At 36.7% G+C, this 19,242-nt stretch overlaps 2 protein-coding genes across 2 annotated transcripts in view; one reads left to right on the top strand and one right to left on the bottom strand.

The window, feature by feature from the left end:
* Window positions 1–19,242, bottom strand: part of poc5 (POC5 centriolar protein homolog (Chlamydomonas)) — a 703,663-nt gene that overhangs the window by 20,805 nt on the left and 663,616 nt on the right. The window lies entirely within an intron of this gene.
* Window positions 1–19,242, top strand: part of sv2ca (synaptic vesicle glycoprotein 2Ca) — a 45,004-nt gene that overhangs the window by 7,499 nt on the left and 18,263 nt on the right. Inside the window, exons 2-3 of the mRNA XM_051893442.1 lie at window positions 2,223–2,882; window positions 14,755–14,935. Of these exons, the coding sequence (XP_051749402.1) occupies window positions 2,297–2,882; window positions 14,755–14,935 (767 nt within the window). The 5' untranslated portion in view covers window positions 2,223–2,296. The remainder of the gene's footprint in view (window positions 1–2,222; window positions 2,883–14,754; window positions 14,936–19,242) is intronic.

Raw genomic sequence — 19,242 nt, 5'->3', positions numbered from 1 at the left:
ATATGCTATAATGTTCTTGCATATAACTTGACCTGCTGACTCCCAATGCACCAGAGTACGCATAGGGAACAGAAACACCATACATCATTTCGACAGAGGCTATCAAGAGTGCAGGGCCTATTTTCAGTCCACTTGTGACTGATTGTAAACTGTCCACTTGGGTTAAGCTGTTTCCAGTAAGATCAGTAAAATGTTGAGAATGCTGCTTTTCAATTATTATTTTGGACTTGTATTGAGATTCGTCAGGAAAAGTGATATAGATATAGTTGTATTTGAACTGGAATAGTGTTTTCCATAATTATATGATTTATAGCTGATGATATTCATGACTTGATGCCGTCCATCATTTGTAAGCAGCAGTCCTGTCAGATTCCCCCAGCATTACACAGGTATATTGGGGGAAGTGCTGTCTTTTCACCGAGGGGCCAATCATGCAGTTCAACGGTGCTGCCAGACCTCTCAGACAGACACATGGTCCACATCCATTCAGTCGGCCAATAATGGATTACTCCGTAGCCTGAGCACTCAGCTTCCCAACGGCATGTAAACACAATGAAAGTGAAACAAGCTCTCTCTTTTGATCCATTAGCTGTTGTAAAGTCTCACAGACTCATTCTCAGGGGTGTGTATGGCTCTGAGTATATGGTGGGGATTTTGATTACTATAAGTCATACACAATATAAGATGTAAAATAATTGTTCAGTTAAATTATACACGTTTTGTTCACGTTTTATTTGTGATTATTAAATTATACTGCAGCCTATAAAATGTTTTGCCCCAAATTCTGAGACCACAATGAAAATCTGTAATTTGAAATCTGGAAATAAACCAAAATATTTCAGCTTCTCACTGTTTTTAGGTCACTAATCAAATGTAAACAAAAGTAAAAGGTCAGATTTGCTTCCAGTGAAGCACAAGATGCTCTTTGACTCTGGAACAGTCTCAAGTTGGAAAACATGATCATCAGGTTTTGAGTGCAACTGTCATTAAAGCAACAGGGGGCAAACAAAATATGCTATATATAACGGTTTTGTGACTTTTTACCATTTGGGATTTTTTAATGTGAATTTCTTACAGCTAAAGACGAAATAAGCTGGAGCATAGACAATATTAACTATAATTGACGTAGTAATGTGTTTTTAAGTTTCGGATCGTTAAATATCCCTTTGTAATATATTTTATTTCTGTAGTACTCACTACTCACACCTGCTCCTGCAGAATTTGACCTCAGCTAATCAAGATCTTCAGGACTAGTGGAAAATTATGGGGGTGTGTGTAAGAGCAGAACTAAAGGAGCAGGGTTAAGTACTCTTAAGTAAGCTTGCTTGCCGAAACTGATTAGTCAAAGGGATGGAAGAATGGATGCATTTTATATAAGTACTTAAGTTTTTGAAAGAAGTCTCTTATGCACACTAAAGCCCTGGTTATACTTCGTCACAGTTGAAAGCACAGCCATGCGTGCAGTGTACTTCACTTGACTTGTATGTGTACACAGGCGTTCGGCGCATGCGCAGCTTTGAGCAATCTCTCGCCACGAGTTACAACCCATGTAAATTTATTTGTATTCTTTCATGCTAGAGTTGTACAAATGAGGGGACTTTCTAACCTTTTCGCACAATCTGTCATCTGTATAGGCCTTCGACTACATTGTGAATCAACGCTCTCAGGGCACGGTTGCCACCTTGTGGTTAAACTAATTACTGCAAAAAAATTAAATGCGCGACCTGCGTGTACAAAGTACACACAGTTACAAAAATCTGGCGGTGCGTGCATAGTACACGCATACTCTTCTGATGACGAAATTTGCATCACGCACACTGTACGCTGACCCTCGCGTACGCGTAAAAAGTGAAGTACACTTTGGGCTTAAGACTGCATTTATTTGATTAAAAAGACACTAATATTGTGAAATATTATTGTGAAATATTATTGCAATTTAAAATAACTGTTTTCTATTTTAATATATTTTAAAATGTAATTTAATCTTGTGATGGCAAAGCTGAATTTTCAGCATCATTACTCCAGTCTTGAGTGTCACATGATCCTTCAGAAATGAAGATATATTTACAAAATGTCATCTATGATCAGACCCAGATAGATTTTGGGGCAGTATAAGTACTTGTACATTCTGGTAGCTTTTCCAAATGCTGATTATTTATGAACTGTATGAAGCCCAAAATTTTAGTACACACAGTATAACTTTGAACTTGTGTTTATCCCAGACTCATGAGAGCCATAAAGGCGAAAGCTCTTCTTCTGTGCTGACTGCAGACCTCTTCCCCTCCACCATCTAATCATGGATGATACAGCTCAACAAGACACATCTTCCCTCATGAAGGGGGCCAGAGACATTGCTAAGGAGGCCAAACGACAAGCCGCTAAGAAAGTCAACAAAGTTGTGGACCGTGCCTCAAACGAGTACTCCCACAGTCGCACCTACCACCGCTTCCAGGATGAAGACGACGACTGCTACAGCCAGCCGGATGGGAACTACACAGGCCCCAACGCCAATGATGAAGAGGGATCCAGCGACGCCACCGAGGGTCATGATGACGAGGACGAGATATATGAAGGGGAGTACCAGGGGATCCCCTCGGATGCAAAGCCCAGAGATGGGCTGGTGGCTTTGGGACAGCCGCTGGCGGATGGCCTGAAGGACCAGCGAGAGCTGGAGAATGAGAGGCAGGCGGATGAGGAGGAATTGGCCCAGCAGTATGAGCTCATCATACAGGAATGTGGACATGGCAGGTTTCAGTGGCAGCTGTTCTTCACGCTGGGGCTGGCGCTCATGTCTGATGGTGTGGAGGTCTTCGTGGTGGGCTTCGTTCTCCCTAGCGCAGAGACGGACATGTGTGTGCCTGACTCGAGCTCTGGATGGCTAGGTAAGAATAACAGAAATGACAACAAATACAGATTGACACAATATTATGCATTTGGCAGATGCTTTTATTCAAAGAAATGCACATTGCATGCAAGGTATACATTTTATTAGTTTATACATTCCCTGGGAATCAAACCCATGACCTTGGTTTTGGCAGCACCACACACAACTGTTTGGGGTAGGCCTTTATAGAGGTAAAGCAATTAAAAACAAATAAAAGTAGAATTTCTTCTATCATCTGTCCGTATTCTGTTAGCAGTTATAAGTGCTTCTTATCTTCTACTATTTTTTTTTCATTGTTGTCTACTTTTCTTGTATTTATATGACCTAAAAACAAATAACAATAACACAAATGCAAATGCATATGAACAACAATACAAATGTACATAAATATGTATAAGTCTTACGCTAACTATGCATATTTCCTTATACTTTTAAAATTAGCATGCAAAATAATTATATATATATATATATATATGTATATATATATATATATATATATATATATATATATACACACACATACAGTCAAACCAAAAGTTATTCAGACATTTTTTATATTTTTGATATATTTTTACTAGTGGGTGCAGGACACTATAGTTCATTTATGTGAGGATAGCAAAATAAATTAAACTGTGACATATTATACCCAAAAATTCTTCAGTGGACTACCACTAAATTTGATAAAATTTTGGAACGAAAAATTATTCAGACACTTTGACCTGACCATGTTTTGCTTAAGTGTTATCTGACATAATTAAGATTAATTTTTAAACACAGTTTAACTCTAAAATCTTGTCATTTTTTATTACCATTTTTATTTTTTTAAACTATAGTGAATAAACTGTATTAATGAATGAATATATATATATATATATATATATATATATATATATATAATAAAATTAGTGGTTCAGTGTGAAAATAAAGACAATGAAAATAAAAAGCTAGATTTAGTCGCGGCAGTTTGTTTTATTAGAAAACTAAAAAGGCAGGGTTTAAAAACACAAGGCAAAGAACAACAGGTGCACATGATAATCAAAATAAAGAGAAACCATAGAAAAGAACTCAAAAATGGCTGCCCACTGCTCTGGGTGTGTGTTCACAGTGTGTGTGTGCACTTGGATGGGTGAAATGCAGAGCACAAATTTCAAGTATGGGACACCATACTTGCCTACATGTCACACGTCACGTCACATAACTTTAAAACACAGGAAACAGAACTAAAACATGCAAAACCCATCCAAAATAGAAACAGACAACCCATTACTTTTAATAATTAATATAAAGCAATGACTTTGTTTGAACTTTATGTTCATCATAGAATCCCGAATAAAGCTCAGCTTTGGCATCACAGGAATAAATTGGATTTTAAAATATATTCAAATAGAAAACGTTTTTTTTTTTTTTTTTTTGTATTTTTGATCAAATAAATTAATCCTTGATGAGCATCAGAGACTTTTTCAAAAACATAAAAAAAAAAAAATAAAAAAAAATTCCTGACCCTAAACTTTGAACGATAGTATAATGCGGGATGTTTCTGAAAGCTGGAGAGTAGGATCCAATTGCTACATAAATGTTTATTAACAAACAAAACAAGAGAAAATCTAGGCAGGGAGACGTAGCCAAAAAAACAGAGTAAATCCAGACACAGTGCAAGACTGAAAAAAACACTCTGAACAAGGGAAAACACTGGGGTATAATTACAAAGGATGACAAGAAGCAAACTAAAAACAGGTGGTGGTAATCAATCGCTATGGAAACAAACAAGGATAACTAAGGAAAAAAAACTAAACACAGAAAGTGAACACCTACAACAATAGGAACAAAAATACACTTCAAATTAAGACTGCTTAAACACAAAATATACAAGAATTGTAACAGATAGTGTATCTTCTTTTACTATTTTTTCTTATTTAATGTCCTTCTTTTTGTTAAAATGTCACAACAACATCTATAGATGTGAGATTGATATATCTAGTGTGGCTAGCCAGTTTACTACGTTGTGCAAAAAGGAAGCAACAAAAGGGCAATACAAAATATTTTATGTTTTCATCTTCTTCATTTTATAATTGTTATTTTTTGAAAGAGCAAGTGTGTGATACTGCTATTTAAACAATTTACCAGTTCTCTTTGGTTGAGGGTCATTGAAATTCATATCAATTGACATTCTTATGTGTTTTATCGGTTTAATCAAGTCTGAGCATCTCTCTTTCTTTCTATCCTTCTTTTTTATCCTGCTTTTTCTTCACTTATGCACTCATCTGGAGAGCCCTGAAGGCATTGCGTGGCATGCTCTGCTTCCCTCTCTTTCATGCTCACCCTCTCTCTTTGTCCTTATACTCTGTCAATGGCTTTTAAGACATAATTGCACGTGGCTGGCCGTGACTGTCAGTACAGCTACTGGCCTTTGAGATCAGATACGGTCATCAGCTGAAGAACTTGCTGCTCCTTAGCCAGAAAGATTAAAACATTGTAGGGACCAAAATAAATGTATAGGCCTATTTAAAAAAAAAAGAAAAAAAAAGAGGCTAAAATGCTTTTACATCTCAGACATTATCAAAACCAATATATCTAAAAGTTTGGGGTCAGTAAGATTTTTTAATGATTTTAAAAAAAGTCTCTTATGCTCACTGAGGTTACATTTATACGATCATAATATTGTGAAATATTATAATAACTGTATTCTATTTCATACTTTAAAATGTAATATAAAGCTGAATTTTTCAGCAGCCATTACTCCAGTCTTCAGCGTTACATGATCCTTTAGAAATCATTCTAATATGCTGGTTTGGTGCTCAAGAAACATTTTTATTATTATCAATGTTGAAAACAGTTGTGCTGCCTACTATTGTTGTGTAAACCATGATATTTTTTTCAGGATTCTTTGATGAATAGAAAGCTTAAAAGTTTTTTTTTTGTGACAATGTAAAAGCCTTTTTGATTACTTTTGATCAGTTTAATGCATCCTTGCTAAAATTTTATTTATTTATTTGAATATTTCTAGATATTCAGAGCCTGCTGACTAACAACAGTCTAATTCAGTCATGTTAAACACTAAAAGTCTCTCGGTGAGTAAGGTAATGGTATTAGTATTCAAAAAGTATTTTTCTATTTCCTACCATATAGTGTAACAAGTGAAATTGCACATCACCACGTTCCACATTTGATCTTTAAACCTGATCACTTAGAGACAATTCACACATGCAGTTTCTTTCATCATTTACTAATCCTCAAGTCATTCAAAACCACATGGAGAAATTTAGCATAATGTCCAGACTTTTCTTTTTCATACAATAATCAGTGGATGTTGATTTATGCTTTCAAGCTTCAATACATTAAAAAAAAGGCACCATCAGTAATTCATACAACTCATGCACTATTTTCCAAGTCTTTTAAGCAAATATTTTGAAGAATATTAAGACAACAGAGATCTGTAATTCTGTCATATTTGTTCAAGTTGTACAGTTGTGGTTTTATAAATGTTTAAACAGATGCTGGGGACTTTTGATATTTGAGCTTTTACTAAGATGGCTGGCTACAGTATTTTGCTGTAGTGAATTTTGAGATTTGTAACCCAATTTTGAGAGCAAGTTTGGCTGAAATGAAGTGTATGAACAGAACTGCAGTGGACTGAACTAGTTACTGACATACGTGTGCTTTGATATTTACTTTTTTTTTTCTGTCATAATAGTTCCAGGCACTACTCAAGGCTATCATGCATTAGTGAAATTGATTTTTGTGTTTATGCATGCAGACATTATTTGATCCATTTCTGGCTGCTGCTATATGTACAGAACAGTTTAGTTCAATGTAGTTTCACAGTCTTGGCTTTCCTTATTACCCAACTACTATCAGTCTATTCATCTTGACAGAAATCTATTAATTATACCAAAGGGGCATTTAGTATAATGTAGAAATGCTGCATCACATAGTTACAGTAATGGATGGTGTTTTGAACATCTTATCATAACCCCCTTTTTCTCTATTTCTCTGTCCTCCCTCTCTCATTATTCCCTTTATCTTTCTCTTTTTGTGTGTTGGTGACTAGGAGACGCTGAGCTTGTCTAAACTGCAGTGAAATCACCCCACTGCAGAGATTACAAGACCTGCACATGCAGACTCTCAATGTGTGCAACAGAAAGAGAGAGAGAGAGATACACTCGATTTTGCAGAGAACATTTGCTCAAAATAATCCTGGCTTCCTGACTCTGATATTTTCCCAAACCTTTTATTCTCTTTCATTTCTCTGTGAAATGCTCTCTTTTAAATTCTGTGGCCCAGATAATCAACAACAGAATATAAATCACACTGCTATAATACTCTAAGCTTTGACACTCCATCCATCCATATGTTTTTTAAAGTGCAGATCATAAAGACAAGCTGACAATGAAAAAATAACAAAAGTACAGGTAGTAAAGATTGGTGAGTCATTGCCCTTATGTGGGTAATTCATTTTTTGAAATGAATGCTTTCCTTTTCCACAATCATCAATGTTCAATGGCAATTATCGTGAAATTTTCACTGTAAGGTTATATAGATTGAGTTTACTGGTACAACATTATTATTAACAGCAATATTAGTAAACTCTTAGGAAAATGTATCATGGTAACCATAGCTTCTGACAAAATACCATGGTTACTATGTAAAAGATAATCCATGGCTAGCTGTGCATTAAACGATTTTAATGCATTATTTTGGATTATCCCAAATTGTCTGTGCGCTAATTTTCAGCGAAAAGGAGAAAAAGAAAAAAAGATTATGCAGGATGAAATGGTTGGGGAGACGTGGGTCTATAACTCCTCCCTGAACTTCCTGCTGCCCTGTGTCTTGCTCTCTCATTGGCTGTAGGTCATCGCAAATGTCATTTCCAGTCAGAACACATTTCACACAGCAGGATTTTGAATCACAGACAGGTACAGATATTTAGCATGCCAAATATCTCGCGGGCGTTGGCAACGCATCGTCGATTCTCTCAGATTGCGTATTTGATAATTCACACTGCGTGATTGTCACTCACGTGAACAAGCACCAATTTGCCTCCATTTTCTGGCATTTGTCTGCAGTTTTGCAAAATCTTTCGGCGAGTGAAAATCGGGCCTAAAATCATGCAGCATGAACTTGGCATTAGATGAGAGTTGCGTGTGTGAATTACCTGCGTCTGTGCAGCATCTCTCTCTACTAACAATGAAGCTGTGAGTTTAATTACTTCAAAAACAGTGACGTTACCACCTCCTTGCTGAGTAATATAAAGTAGCGATTCAGTAGCAAAGCGTTGACAAGTTTCTGTGCTCCTGAATGTTTCTGTGTGTGCCCAGCACGATATCTGATCTCTGTGTGCGAGTGATGTGTTTGTGCTTCAATGAAAGCAGCACATTAATATAGAATGGTGATTAAACTGACTGGAACTACTTGTGCATTAAACAGTTTTAAATCGAGTATTCAGACAGACCATGGTAATAGGTTAAAAGGTGCGTTCGATTTTGGCTGTGGCTGGATGTAACTGATCGCAGAGAGTTGCCGCTTGCAGTCAGGGTGGAGCTGAAAATGGAGACGTGAAGTCAGACACTTTCTGCTTCCCTTAGTGTAAAAATACTGTTACACAACTTGCGTTATCTTTCTCAACTAATTTGATTCCAAAACTGACTGTGTTTACCTGGATACTCGCCAAGAGGGGCATTTTGACATACTTTTGTGTGCATTTGACCGTTTAAGCGCAGTAAGCCACTCATTTTGGTACATGCGACTCACAAGCTACTTGAGACTGAGAGGCAGCTTATGTGCGCGCCACATATAGATCAGTTGTGCACTATATAAGCACTATTTAACCGGAGCGAATGAGAGGAGGCGGGTGTGTGTCACTTCGGTGTCAGAGAGAAAAGAGCGAGAACGCGCAGCTGACGTTATTACCTGTGCCGCTGGCAACAAAACGGACTGACTCGGAATCTGCAAGATGTGAGACTGACCGGCCAGTTACTGGTCCGGACCGATCATGCGGAAAATCGTCCGATTCCGATCTCTCCGATCCGATTCCAAACCTGTAATACTTCTTTCTCTGTGTGTGGAACATTTTGAATGATGTAATGGACCATTTTGGAGCAGACGTCACAGTTACGTCACTTGCAGCTGTCAAGATGCCCTTTGAAGCTAATCGCAGACATTATGTTGCAAGTCACAGACTGAACTGATGAAACCTGCAATGATTAGTCTACTATTAAAGCATGAATTTGATGTAAACAGTAAGTCTACATAATATTCACATATGCAGTTCATAGGGGACATACATAGCCATACAGTTACAGCATGAAATAACATTTAAATATATAACATTTTACATAGATAACTTTTATCTCACAATTCTGACTTTTTTCTTGCATTTGCATGTTTATATCTCCCAGTTCGGACTTTATAACTCGCAATTATTAGGTTATATCACAATTCTGAGAGGAATTGTGGGATATAAACTTGCAATTCTGAGGGAAAAAGACAGAATAACAAGTATATCTCACAATTCCATTTATCTTCTAAGAATTGTTAGATATAAACTCGGATTTGCAAGGAAAGAAAAGTCAGAATTGTGAGATATAAACTTGAAATTACCTTTTCTTATTATTCTTTAAATTCTGTGGCTTCCACAGACTGCTACTGCAGAACTCATTTTCTGCCACCAAGTACGGTCTGCCCATAAAAATATCATCGCTGTTTGCAAACACAAAATAGGTCTATTGTCATTGTCCAGTCACCTAAAAGAAAATACAGTTGGTACTCTCTCAGTGCTACAATAACATATAATGCAAACCTAATTATATACTTCCAAACCTAAATATCCACTTTCAAAGTGAATTTTTTTTTTTTTTTACTGTACCAGCAAAGCAGTTTACTGCACACTGTGCTGTGCTGGTTCTAAAGCAGCAGATTGTACGTGCTTGGTCACAGAGAAAGCTGCTGTATCAGATGAGAATTTATAGTCTGAGAAATCAGCAAATTTCCAAAACGTTTTGTGCATTGCAACACGTTCTGTGTAAAAAGTGTCACTACGTCTTTTTAAATATCTATTATCCCTTCTTTCAAATACAACTATCTATCCACCTGCTTCTGCCCAATTTCTCTCTATCATGCTCTCTATGTCTGACAAGACAGCTAATAATCTGTCAGGGACATGGTTTTTGTGTCTGTGTTTGTGTGTTGGTGTATCCTGGGGAGTGGCCATGCATTTTTCTCTGTGGCTGATTGCTGAATGTGACTTACCTGCTTCAAATCAACTCATTTGCCTGCAGTATTTAAACCCTGGTTCTTCAGCTATTCATCACCAGATCGTTCAGTCTGCTTATGTGATTACTCTCAACGAGCATTCAGCCTGCTATGCTTGGCCAACAAACCTCTCACTCAGCTCTACCAACACACCTCTTGACTGTTTAGTCTCCAGCCCACTTCTGCGAGTCAAGGTGCACTCCTGGGACAGCATGAACTTCAGCTTCATCTTACGGAAAGCAACCAAGCCATGGCAGATCAGATTTCTCAAATTAGCAGTAAATTAAATTAAATTTCTTCTCTTCTTGCTCAGTGGTCTACCAGTGCTCAGTCCAATCAGCTTGCTTCTGTAGTCCCACCAGCACCACCACCTCAGATTGTCCATCCTTTACGTGAGGCTCATGTTCCAGACCCTGAACCATACTCTGGTGACGTTGGAAAGTGTAAGTCCTTTTTGGACTTGCAGAATGCTTATCTTCTGGTCAGAATAAGAGATGGGATGAATGGAAGACAGCTTTTAACATGCCTCTTGGTCACTTTGAATATCTGGTGATGCCCTTTGGACTTAACAATGCTCCAGTGGTATTCCAGGCTTTGGTCAATGATGTCCTAAGGGATTTTCTCAACCGCTTCATATTTGTATATCTGGATGATATCATGATCATCTCTCCCACCCTCTAGGAACACATCAGCCATGTTTGTCTAGTTCTGCAAAGGCTTCTTGAAAACAGACTGTTTGTAAAAGCAGAGTAGTGTGAATTTCATGTCAATTCTGTCAGCTTTCTGGCATACATAATCAAGGGCGGGTAGGTGAAGACGTATCCGGAGAAGATCCGGGCAGTGACAGAATGGCCAAAACTTACCACCCTTAACGTTTGCAATGTTTTTTGGGTTTTGCTCTGTATACATGTGGGAAGACTTCCCATCACCCCCGGGCTGGTTTTCTTCACCCTCTGCCAATCACCCCTGGTCACACACTGCCTACCTCACAAGGTAACACTACCATCCTTACTATTGTGGACAATTTTTCCAAAGCAGTGCATTTTGTGGCTCTCCCTGAATTGCCCACAGCTCGTGAGACCTCTAACCTCCTTGTCTAGCTTTTTTTCTGCCTTCATGGCATCCCCCTAGACATTGTATCAGACCGTGGGCCTCAGTTCATATCTCAGGTTTGGAAAGCTTTCTGCCATGCGCTTGGTGCCACTCTAAGTTTGTCCTCCGGTTTCCACCCTCAGTCTAATGCGCAAGCGGAGTGGGCTAACCTGGATTTGGAAGCAGCATTACGGTGTGTGGCTGCAAATAATCTTTCGTCCTGGAGCACCCATCTCACCTGGACTGAATATGCTCATAATTACCTGTCCAGCTTAGCCACTAGTATGTCCCCACTTGAATGTTCATTGCGATATCTGCCTCCTTTGTTTCCAGTCCAGGAGAATGATATTGTAGTTCCATCAGTTCACGTCCACATTAGTCACTGCCGTAAGATCTGGAAAGAAGCCCGGTCTGCCCTGCTCCATTCAGCTGATTATAATCGCCACCTTGCTGACCGTCATCGAATCCCTGCACCCAATTACCAACCAGGTCAGAAGGTTTGACTTTCTTCTAAAGACATTCCTTTAAAGACAGATTTTAAGAAACTCTCCCCTGGCTACCTTGGCCCTTTTGAAATTGAGAAAGTCATCAACCTCTCTGTTGTCAGACTCAAACTGCCTAGAACCATGAGAATTCATTCCTCATTTCATGTCTCTCAGTTAAAACCAGTTCAGATCAGTCCACTTCGCCCGCCAACCAATCCCCCTCCAACTGCCCGGATTGTGCATGATAATCCTGTCTACACTGTGAGGCAATTGTTGGATGTCCGCTGTCGGGGACAAGGTCTCCAACACCTTGTGGACTGAGAGGGACATGGACCTGAGGAGAGGACTTGGGTGCCCCAGTATTTCATTCTGGATCTCTCTCTCATTAGGGACTTCTATCAAGTCCATCTCAACAAGCCTGGCAGGTCGCCTGGAGTCTCCCACTGAGAGGGGGGTACTGTCAGGGAAATGTTTTTTGTGTCTGTGTTTGTGTGTCTGTGTGTTGATGTATCCTGGGGAGTGGCCATGCATTTCTCTCTGTGGCTGATTGCTGAATGTGACTCACCTGCTTCAAATCAACTCATCTGCCTGCAGTATTTAAACCCTGGTTCTTCAGCTATTCATCACCAGATCATTCAGTCTGCTTATGTGATTTCTTTCAACTTGCATTCATCCTGCGTTCAGCCTGCCATGCCCGGCCAACAAACCTCTCACTCAGCTCTACCAACACACCTCTGACCTGTTTAATCTCCAACCCACCTCTGCGATCTTCACCAGTTATGAGAGATGGACTGTGCTTTCTAATTTCTGGCAATAATAGACATTTATTTGCATCATATTTAGACTGTGTTCTGCTTTTGGGTCCAAAACTGTGTTTGATTACAACATAATAAGTCTTATCTAATATTTTGTATCTTCTCCCTTTTTTATGAATTAATTTATGCCTGCTACAAATATTTTATGTACTTTTTTTATTTTTATTTAACCATTATTAACTCTTATTATTAACTATTAGCTCTTCCTTTTTTTCCATGGATCAGAAAAAAGGGATTTTTCTGCAAATAATCATGTATTAATTGTAACGGTTAAGTTCTTTTTGTAGACTCTTATGTTGTGTTTGCTTTGGTTCCTGTGTTTCCTTCCTGTGTTTAGTTCCTGTTTGCTTGGTTTTCTGGGGTGCGTTTCCCATACAATGACGTAACTCGCTGCTTCACTACCATAGTACGATGCATCGTTGAGCAAATCAACTAGCTAGTCACGACTGTTTCCCGAAACCGTATTGTCGCAAACCTGTCGTTCAGCCACGTTGGTGTAATATACCATAATTAAAGAAGGTGTAATAACTTCTTTAAATGAATCCGTTTGAGATCAAATTAATGCTAGATTTGTTGCTATAAATTACAGACATGGCATCTGAGGACTACTTCTCATTTTTCTCAGTTATTTTGCTTTATTTCCAGATTCAATCATAGGCTTGTTCTTACGTACCAGAGCATGTACGCACATGCGCACTCTTCAAAAACGGTGCTTAAAATCTCTTGACAAACTAAAATAAGTAAATTACGTTTGTATGTATTCGAAATAAAAGATATACATTGTACTTAATGTCAGCTTGCTTATTTTGCTCAAGATAACGATTTATTAAGTCCACATGTCATAAAAACAAGAAACTGTGCTGTCGTTTCTACCACACAAGTTTGCATTGCAGTTTGCGAATGTTAGTTTGAATGATGGTTCGGGAAACACCAAATCGTTGAACTATGTAAGTAATGACGGAATTTGCGATGTTAGTTGGCTAACGATGCTTTTGGAAAACGCACCCCTGATTAGGTCCTTTGTTACTATGGTTACACATTTGATTATGATTATGGTTGACATTTGATTATGGTTACCTGGGTCTTGGTGTTTGGTTTGATTTAACCTGTGTATTTAAGCCCTCAGTTTGGTTCAGTTCATTTTCCTGTATTGTGTTTGCTATTTGCTTAGTGGTTATGGTTTAATCTTTCTGTGTTTTGGAAATGATGTTTGTTTAATAAAAGTTTAAGAGTGTTGCAATTGGACCCTCCTCTCTCACTTCTTCCTTGCCTTGAGTCCACGATTTTTTTTTTTTTTTTTTTTTTGCCCTCATAGTTCACTTACAAGGTTTGTGCTGTAAATATGCTTGACTATTAAAGGTGGGATATTTTTTCCTAATGAAAATGTGCTCTGACATAACAGCTCACTTTCAGCAGTTATTTTATCTATGGTTCCTAACATTTCTTACAGATTTCTGCTCATTGTAAATCAGATACAGATAAATTAGCACAGTACCAGTACGTAATGAGAGCAATTGTGTGTGTGAATTAGTCATACTGTCTCTCTATTAATTGTGAAGCTGTGGGTTGTAAACAGTTACTTCAAAAGTAGAAATTTGATTTTTCATCATAATAATAATGTAAGAAAATATCAGACTCAGGGTTGTGTATTTCCATGTATTTAACATTTTCAGGGTGTTTTTTTCTTTTTATCTGCGTACCATCTGCAGTTTCTGTGCTCTATATATGTAGGCATCTTGTTACAATACACAATTACTGCAGATCTTTCCTTTAGATAATAATATTTTTACACGTAAATGTTGGAAGTAATGAATATAGTAAAGTGTATTTTACAGTGATTTCAAGGCTTCTGTAGAGAATTCTGAGATCACTAAAATCTGATATATTTTTAATGGTTATTTGTTTTTCCTTTGGACTACTTATGTAATCACAATGTTCACAGTCCCTTGTGCTAATAGCATCATCACTAAAAGTCTCCTGCATTTCGCCTGGAAAACAACAAACAAAGTCCTTATGTGAAAAGTCAACTGAAAGTTTAATGGAGTTCTTGTTCTGAGAAGCAGCATATAAACTTTTTTGTTCATATAAATCAGCAGCCAAACAAAACTGAAGACAAAAAAATCTCTCCTGAATATGAGAATATGACAACTTCAGTCTGTGTGTTTCTCTAACTGAGTTGTGTTTTCCTACTGTTTTACTTCCTTCTTTTTTTTTTCCTTATTCATTACAGGCAGCATTGTGTATGTGGGGATGATGGTAGGGGCCTTCTTCTGGGGTGGCATGGCCGACAAGGTGGGCAGACGGCAGTGTCTGCTCATTTGTATGTCCATAAATGGCTTCTTCGCCTTCCTGTCATCTTTTGTGCAGGGCTATGGCGTCTTCTTGCTTTGTCGCACGATATCTGGCTTTGGGTGAGTATGTGAGTATGACAGTAAAAACTTTTACATTGTTACAAAAGATTTCTATTTAAAATAAATGTTGTTCTTTCGAACTTTCTATTCATTAAAGAATCCTGACAAAATATGTATTATGGTTTCCACAAAAGTATTAAGCAGTGCAACTGTTTTCAACATTGACAAAAATAAGACATTTTTATTGAGCAGCAAATCAGGAAGGATCTGAAGAATCATGTGACACTGAAGACTGGAGTAATGATGCTGAAAATTCGGCTTTGCCATCACAGGAATAAATTACATTTTAAAATATAGTTATTTTAAATTATAATAATATTTAACAATATTACTGATTTTACTGTATTTTTTCTTCAATTAAAGAACTATGAAGATGTATAAAGCGAGAAAATCCTGTTTATGATTGTAGATTGTATTTATGATACCGTGATCATGCCTCAATATAGGCTTTTTTTCAGAACATACATCCTATAGTGATTCTACTGATTTTTGTGAAGAACACTTCCTCACAGAGCACTGTAAAAATATCTCTGCCCCTCCCATGTGTAAACAGACATATGGAAATTATCCATTTAACACACTACCTAGATATAGTCTCCACCTGCACTTTGACACGGGTTTCTGGAAAGTGATCTTGGCTGGTATCATGAGAAACTATACAATGGGCATCTTTTATCAACCCTTTTCTAAATCGAGAATGTCTCCCCTATTCTTTAGATAATAGTCTTTTTCAGACAGACAATACATTAGATCTGGCTGAATCAATAGCCTCTGCAGTGCTGCTTTCTTGACTCTGATTCTCCATTGCTGGCGGACACTGTCTGTGGGTTCATGGCTAAAGCACATGTCTCTCTGATGATGGAGTTGAACATATTCAGCCTGTAATAACTTGCACTGAAGCCTGCGCCTCCTAATGAGCATTTCACAGGATGTTGTTGCTAATTAAAATGTCAGTATGGACAATGATGAGTGGTATCATGTCTGTATAAAATATATGTGAGAGTTTGAATTACATATTTCAAAAATAATACAGCATAAGGTTGCTGTCATACAGGTTTACAATTTGCAGTGTTCACCCAAACCTTCAACACAGAGATATAGGTACTGTTGTTGATAAAGAAAACTTTGAATGGCCATTTTTGATAATTTTCTTATACGAAAGAAGTCTCTTGTGCTCACCAAGGCTGCATATATTTAATCAAAAATAATGTAAAAACTGTAATAATATGAAAAATTATTACAATTTACTTTTTTTTTTTTTTTTTTTTTTTTCGTTTTTAATATATTTTAAAATGTAACTTATTCCTGTGATGGTAAAGCTGAATTTTCAGCATCATTACTGCAGTCTTCATTGTCACATGATCCTTCAGAAATCATTTTAATATGATGATTTGGTAACATTTCTTCTTATTAATTTTATAACAGTGTATCTTATTATCTTTATAACACATCTTATTATTAACAGTTAATATACTTGTGGAAACAGTGATACATTTTTTTCAGGATTCTTTGATGAATAGAACGTTCAAAAGAACAGCATTTATTTGAAATTTTAACAACATAAAAGTATTTACTGTTACTTTTGATCAATTTATTGTATCCTTCCTTACTGAATAAAAGTATTAACCCCCATCCTCCTCCAACAAAAAAATCTTACTGACTTTTGAACTGTAGTATCAGAGAAGTTCAGTAAAGTCCAGATTTAAATAATCCTTGATTCTTTTAAATGCTAACACTTAGTAATTGGAAGTTTCTGGTTTACATTGTGTTTCAGTGTCTTTCCTTCATATATTGATCTGAAGAGGACACCGGGGACTAATTAACTCAGTAGTAGCAATTAAATGAACACACTTGTCTCACAGACAAGACTCATTTTGTTTTTATGTGTGGACACAGAGTAGTGTTTAATTAAATCAAGTCTATTGCTTTGCACCAGTAGTTTTTTCCTGATTGACTGTCAAATCAAATGAAACCATTTTTCAAGATTTAAAACTATTGAAAATATCTATCCAAAAGAAAAATGATTTACAATTGACTTGTTAAGGGAGAAGTGCTCTTCATAGCCCTCAGCAGAAAAACGTGCTTTCTTTTCATTTTTTAGTAGTTAAAGCTAATTAGCACTAATTTTCACATTTTTCCATTTGTAATTTTTCAGTCTTAATTAATTAATTAATTTATTTTTGACTATCCCAGCATAATGTGCAGTACAAGCCATTTGTCATGTTGATTCCTTTGAAAGGTGTAACATAAAAACAGATGGTTTGGGAAACCATGTTGATATTTTTGCAATTCTTTTTGATGACCGTAGCAAGTAGCAACACAGAAATGACACACTTACAGTTTTTCTTGATTGCTAAAACACTATAACTGATTCATTTGGCACAGTTTCCCAAACCATTCATTCAGTTCTCAAAACAAAGACACATCAAAAAAGTTTAACACATTTCACCCGTTTTCACACACATCCCAATTTTCTTAACAATTTCTGCAAAATTCTACACAAAATGCCTAATTTTACACAGGTTTAACCATGTTTTCATTCAGAAAACACAAACACAATATAATTAACTCAGGCATCACAATGTGAACTCAAGTAAAACACATTTATCCTTGGGTAAACATTAAGTAGCAAAACTGGTGACACACCAATTAGAACCTCGGGATAATATAAATAGGAGCACAAATGATTTTGCTTTAGAAAAAGCATCCTAACACTGGAGAGAGAGATGAAAGATTATATTACTTACACATACAGTGTAATTACAGTACACAGTAACAGTACTTTAGATGAGGGAAATTTAACTTTGCACAGTATACTGTAGCATGATGTAGAGGAGCACGGGGCACAAACTAACGCGGGGTTAGTTGTAACACGCATGGTTTAAATACTTCCACACATGCTAGCATGAAGAAACTTAGCATATTTACTAGTTGCCATATCGACAATATATAGAGGAAATATTGCGCCAAAATTCAGAAATCTTTGGAAGATATCACTGAACATTTATTTAACAATAGCAAAAGTAAATTTCTTACTTAAGCTAATTTTTCATCTATATTTTTTGTGTTTATTTAAAATTAGACAAATCTGATATTATTTTAATCTCCAATCTGTTGTTTAGCAGTTTGGGTAGTTCTTTAATGCTTCACTAACTATCAGAAGACACTAACCAGGTTTAAGGTCCAGTTGCGCAGGTAGGGTTCGTTGTAACACTGCGTTACAATGTGCCCCGCTATTAGAACTATACTATTCTATACAGTTACGATACAACTGGCATAATCAACTTTTATGAATGTCTGTTGAGAGACCATGGAAAAAAGGTGAATAAAGACTGAGAGGAAGAACCTGAACATCCAGAAAATATTATTTGAAGAAATTTACAGCATTTGTACTGGCTCGTCTATTTATCTCGTGTTTTGTGAGTGTTCACTGTCAAACCACAAAATTATTTAAATGTGAATTTCTAAAAAAATGCCATTATTTTATATGAAAAAAATAAATAATTGTCTTTTATTGACAAAATATTTTAGTTTGTCATGTATATTTTTTTAATTAAATCAGATAACATTTTTAGCTGTCATATGGTCATGTTACAATGAGCCCCATCACATGTTACAATGTGCCCCACCTATGGGGCATGTTGTCACATTTCATTTCCATTTTTTCGGGGTAAATAAAGAAAAAAGTATACACTGTATTAATGAAACAAAGCCACATATTTGTACCAGACACGTGTGAAATTAATGTGGAACAAAAGAAATTCTCTGAACCCTAAGTACATTTACACAAACTGAGAAAGTCAAAAAGCGTTAGGTTGTGCCCCGCTCTCCCCTATACCATCAAAATCGTGATTGTCAAATTTATTTGTAGCCATCTTTTTTACATGTATTGTATTTTTGCAGAACTGAGAAATGACTGCCTAGGGAATTGATCTCATTAGTGTTCATCCGGCAGGAAAGTAGTCTGTGTTTTTGTTAGATTTTGTGTGTCATCCGAGGCCAAAGTTTGATTCTGACAAGAGAGAATATGTTTTTGACTAAAATATTTGATTTTGAAGTGCAAGTTTGAGGTTTGTGCAAATTGGTGTGCAGATTGAAGATTGTATTTATAGTTGTGAGAAAATGGTGATTTGTTTCATGAATTGTGTTAGCAATTGAGAGAAACTGTAAACAATTAAAAAAGCTCCACAGATAAACACTCGTTATTATATGTTTCAGAATTATGCCAAATGAAAGTGCATAAAAAAAAAGAAAACAGCTGTCTTACTTTGCTCTTAGACCAGGGGAGTCCAAAATCAACCAGCTGA

Source organism: Ctenopharyngodon idella, chromosome 5 (genome assembly GCF_019924925.1).
Source record: "Ctenopharyngodon idella isolate HZGC_01 chromosome 5, HZGC01, whole genome shotgun sequence".
NCBI lineage: Eukaryota > Metazoa > Chordata > Actinopteri > Cypriniformes > Xenocyprididae > Ctenopharyngodon > Ctenopharyngodon idella.
The sequence above is the reverse complement of the archived record's forward strand: the minus strand, read 5'-3'. Positions and strand labels throughout refer to the sequence as shown.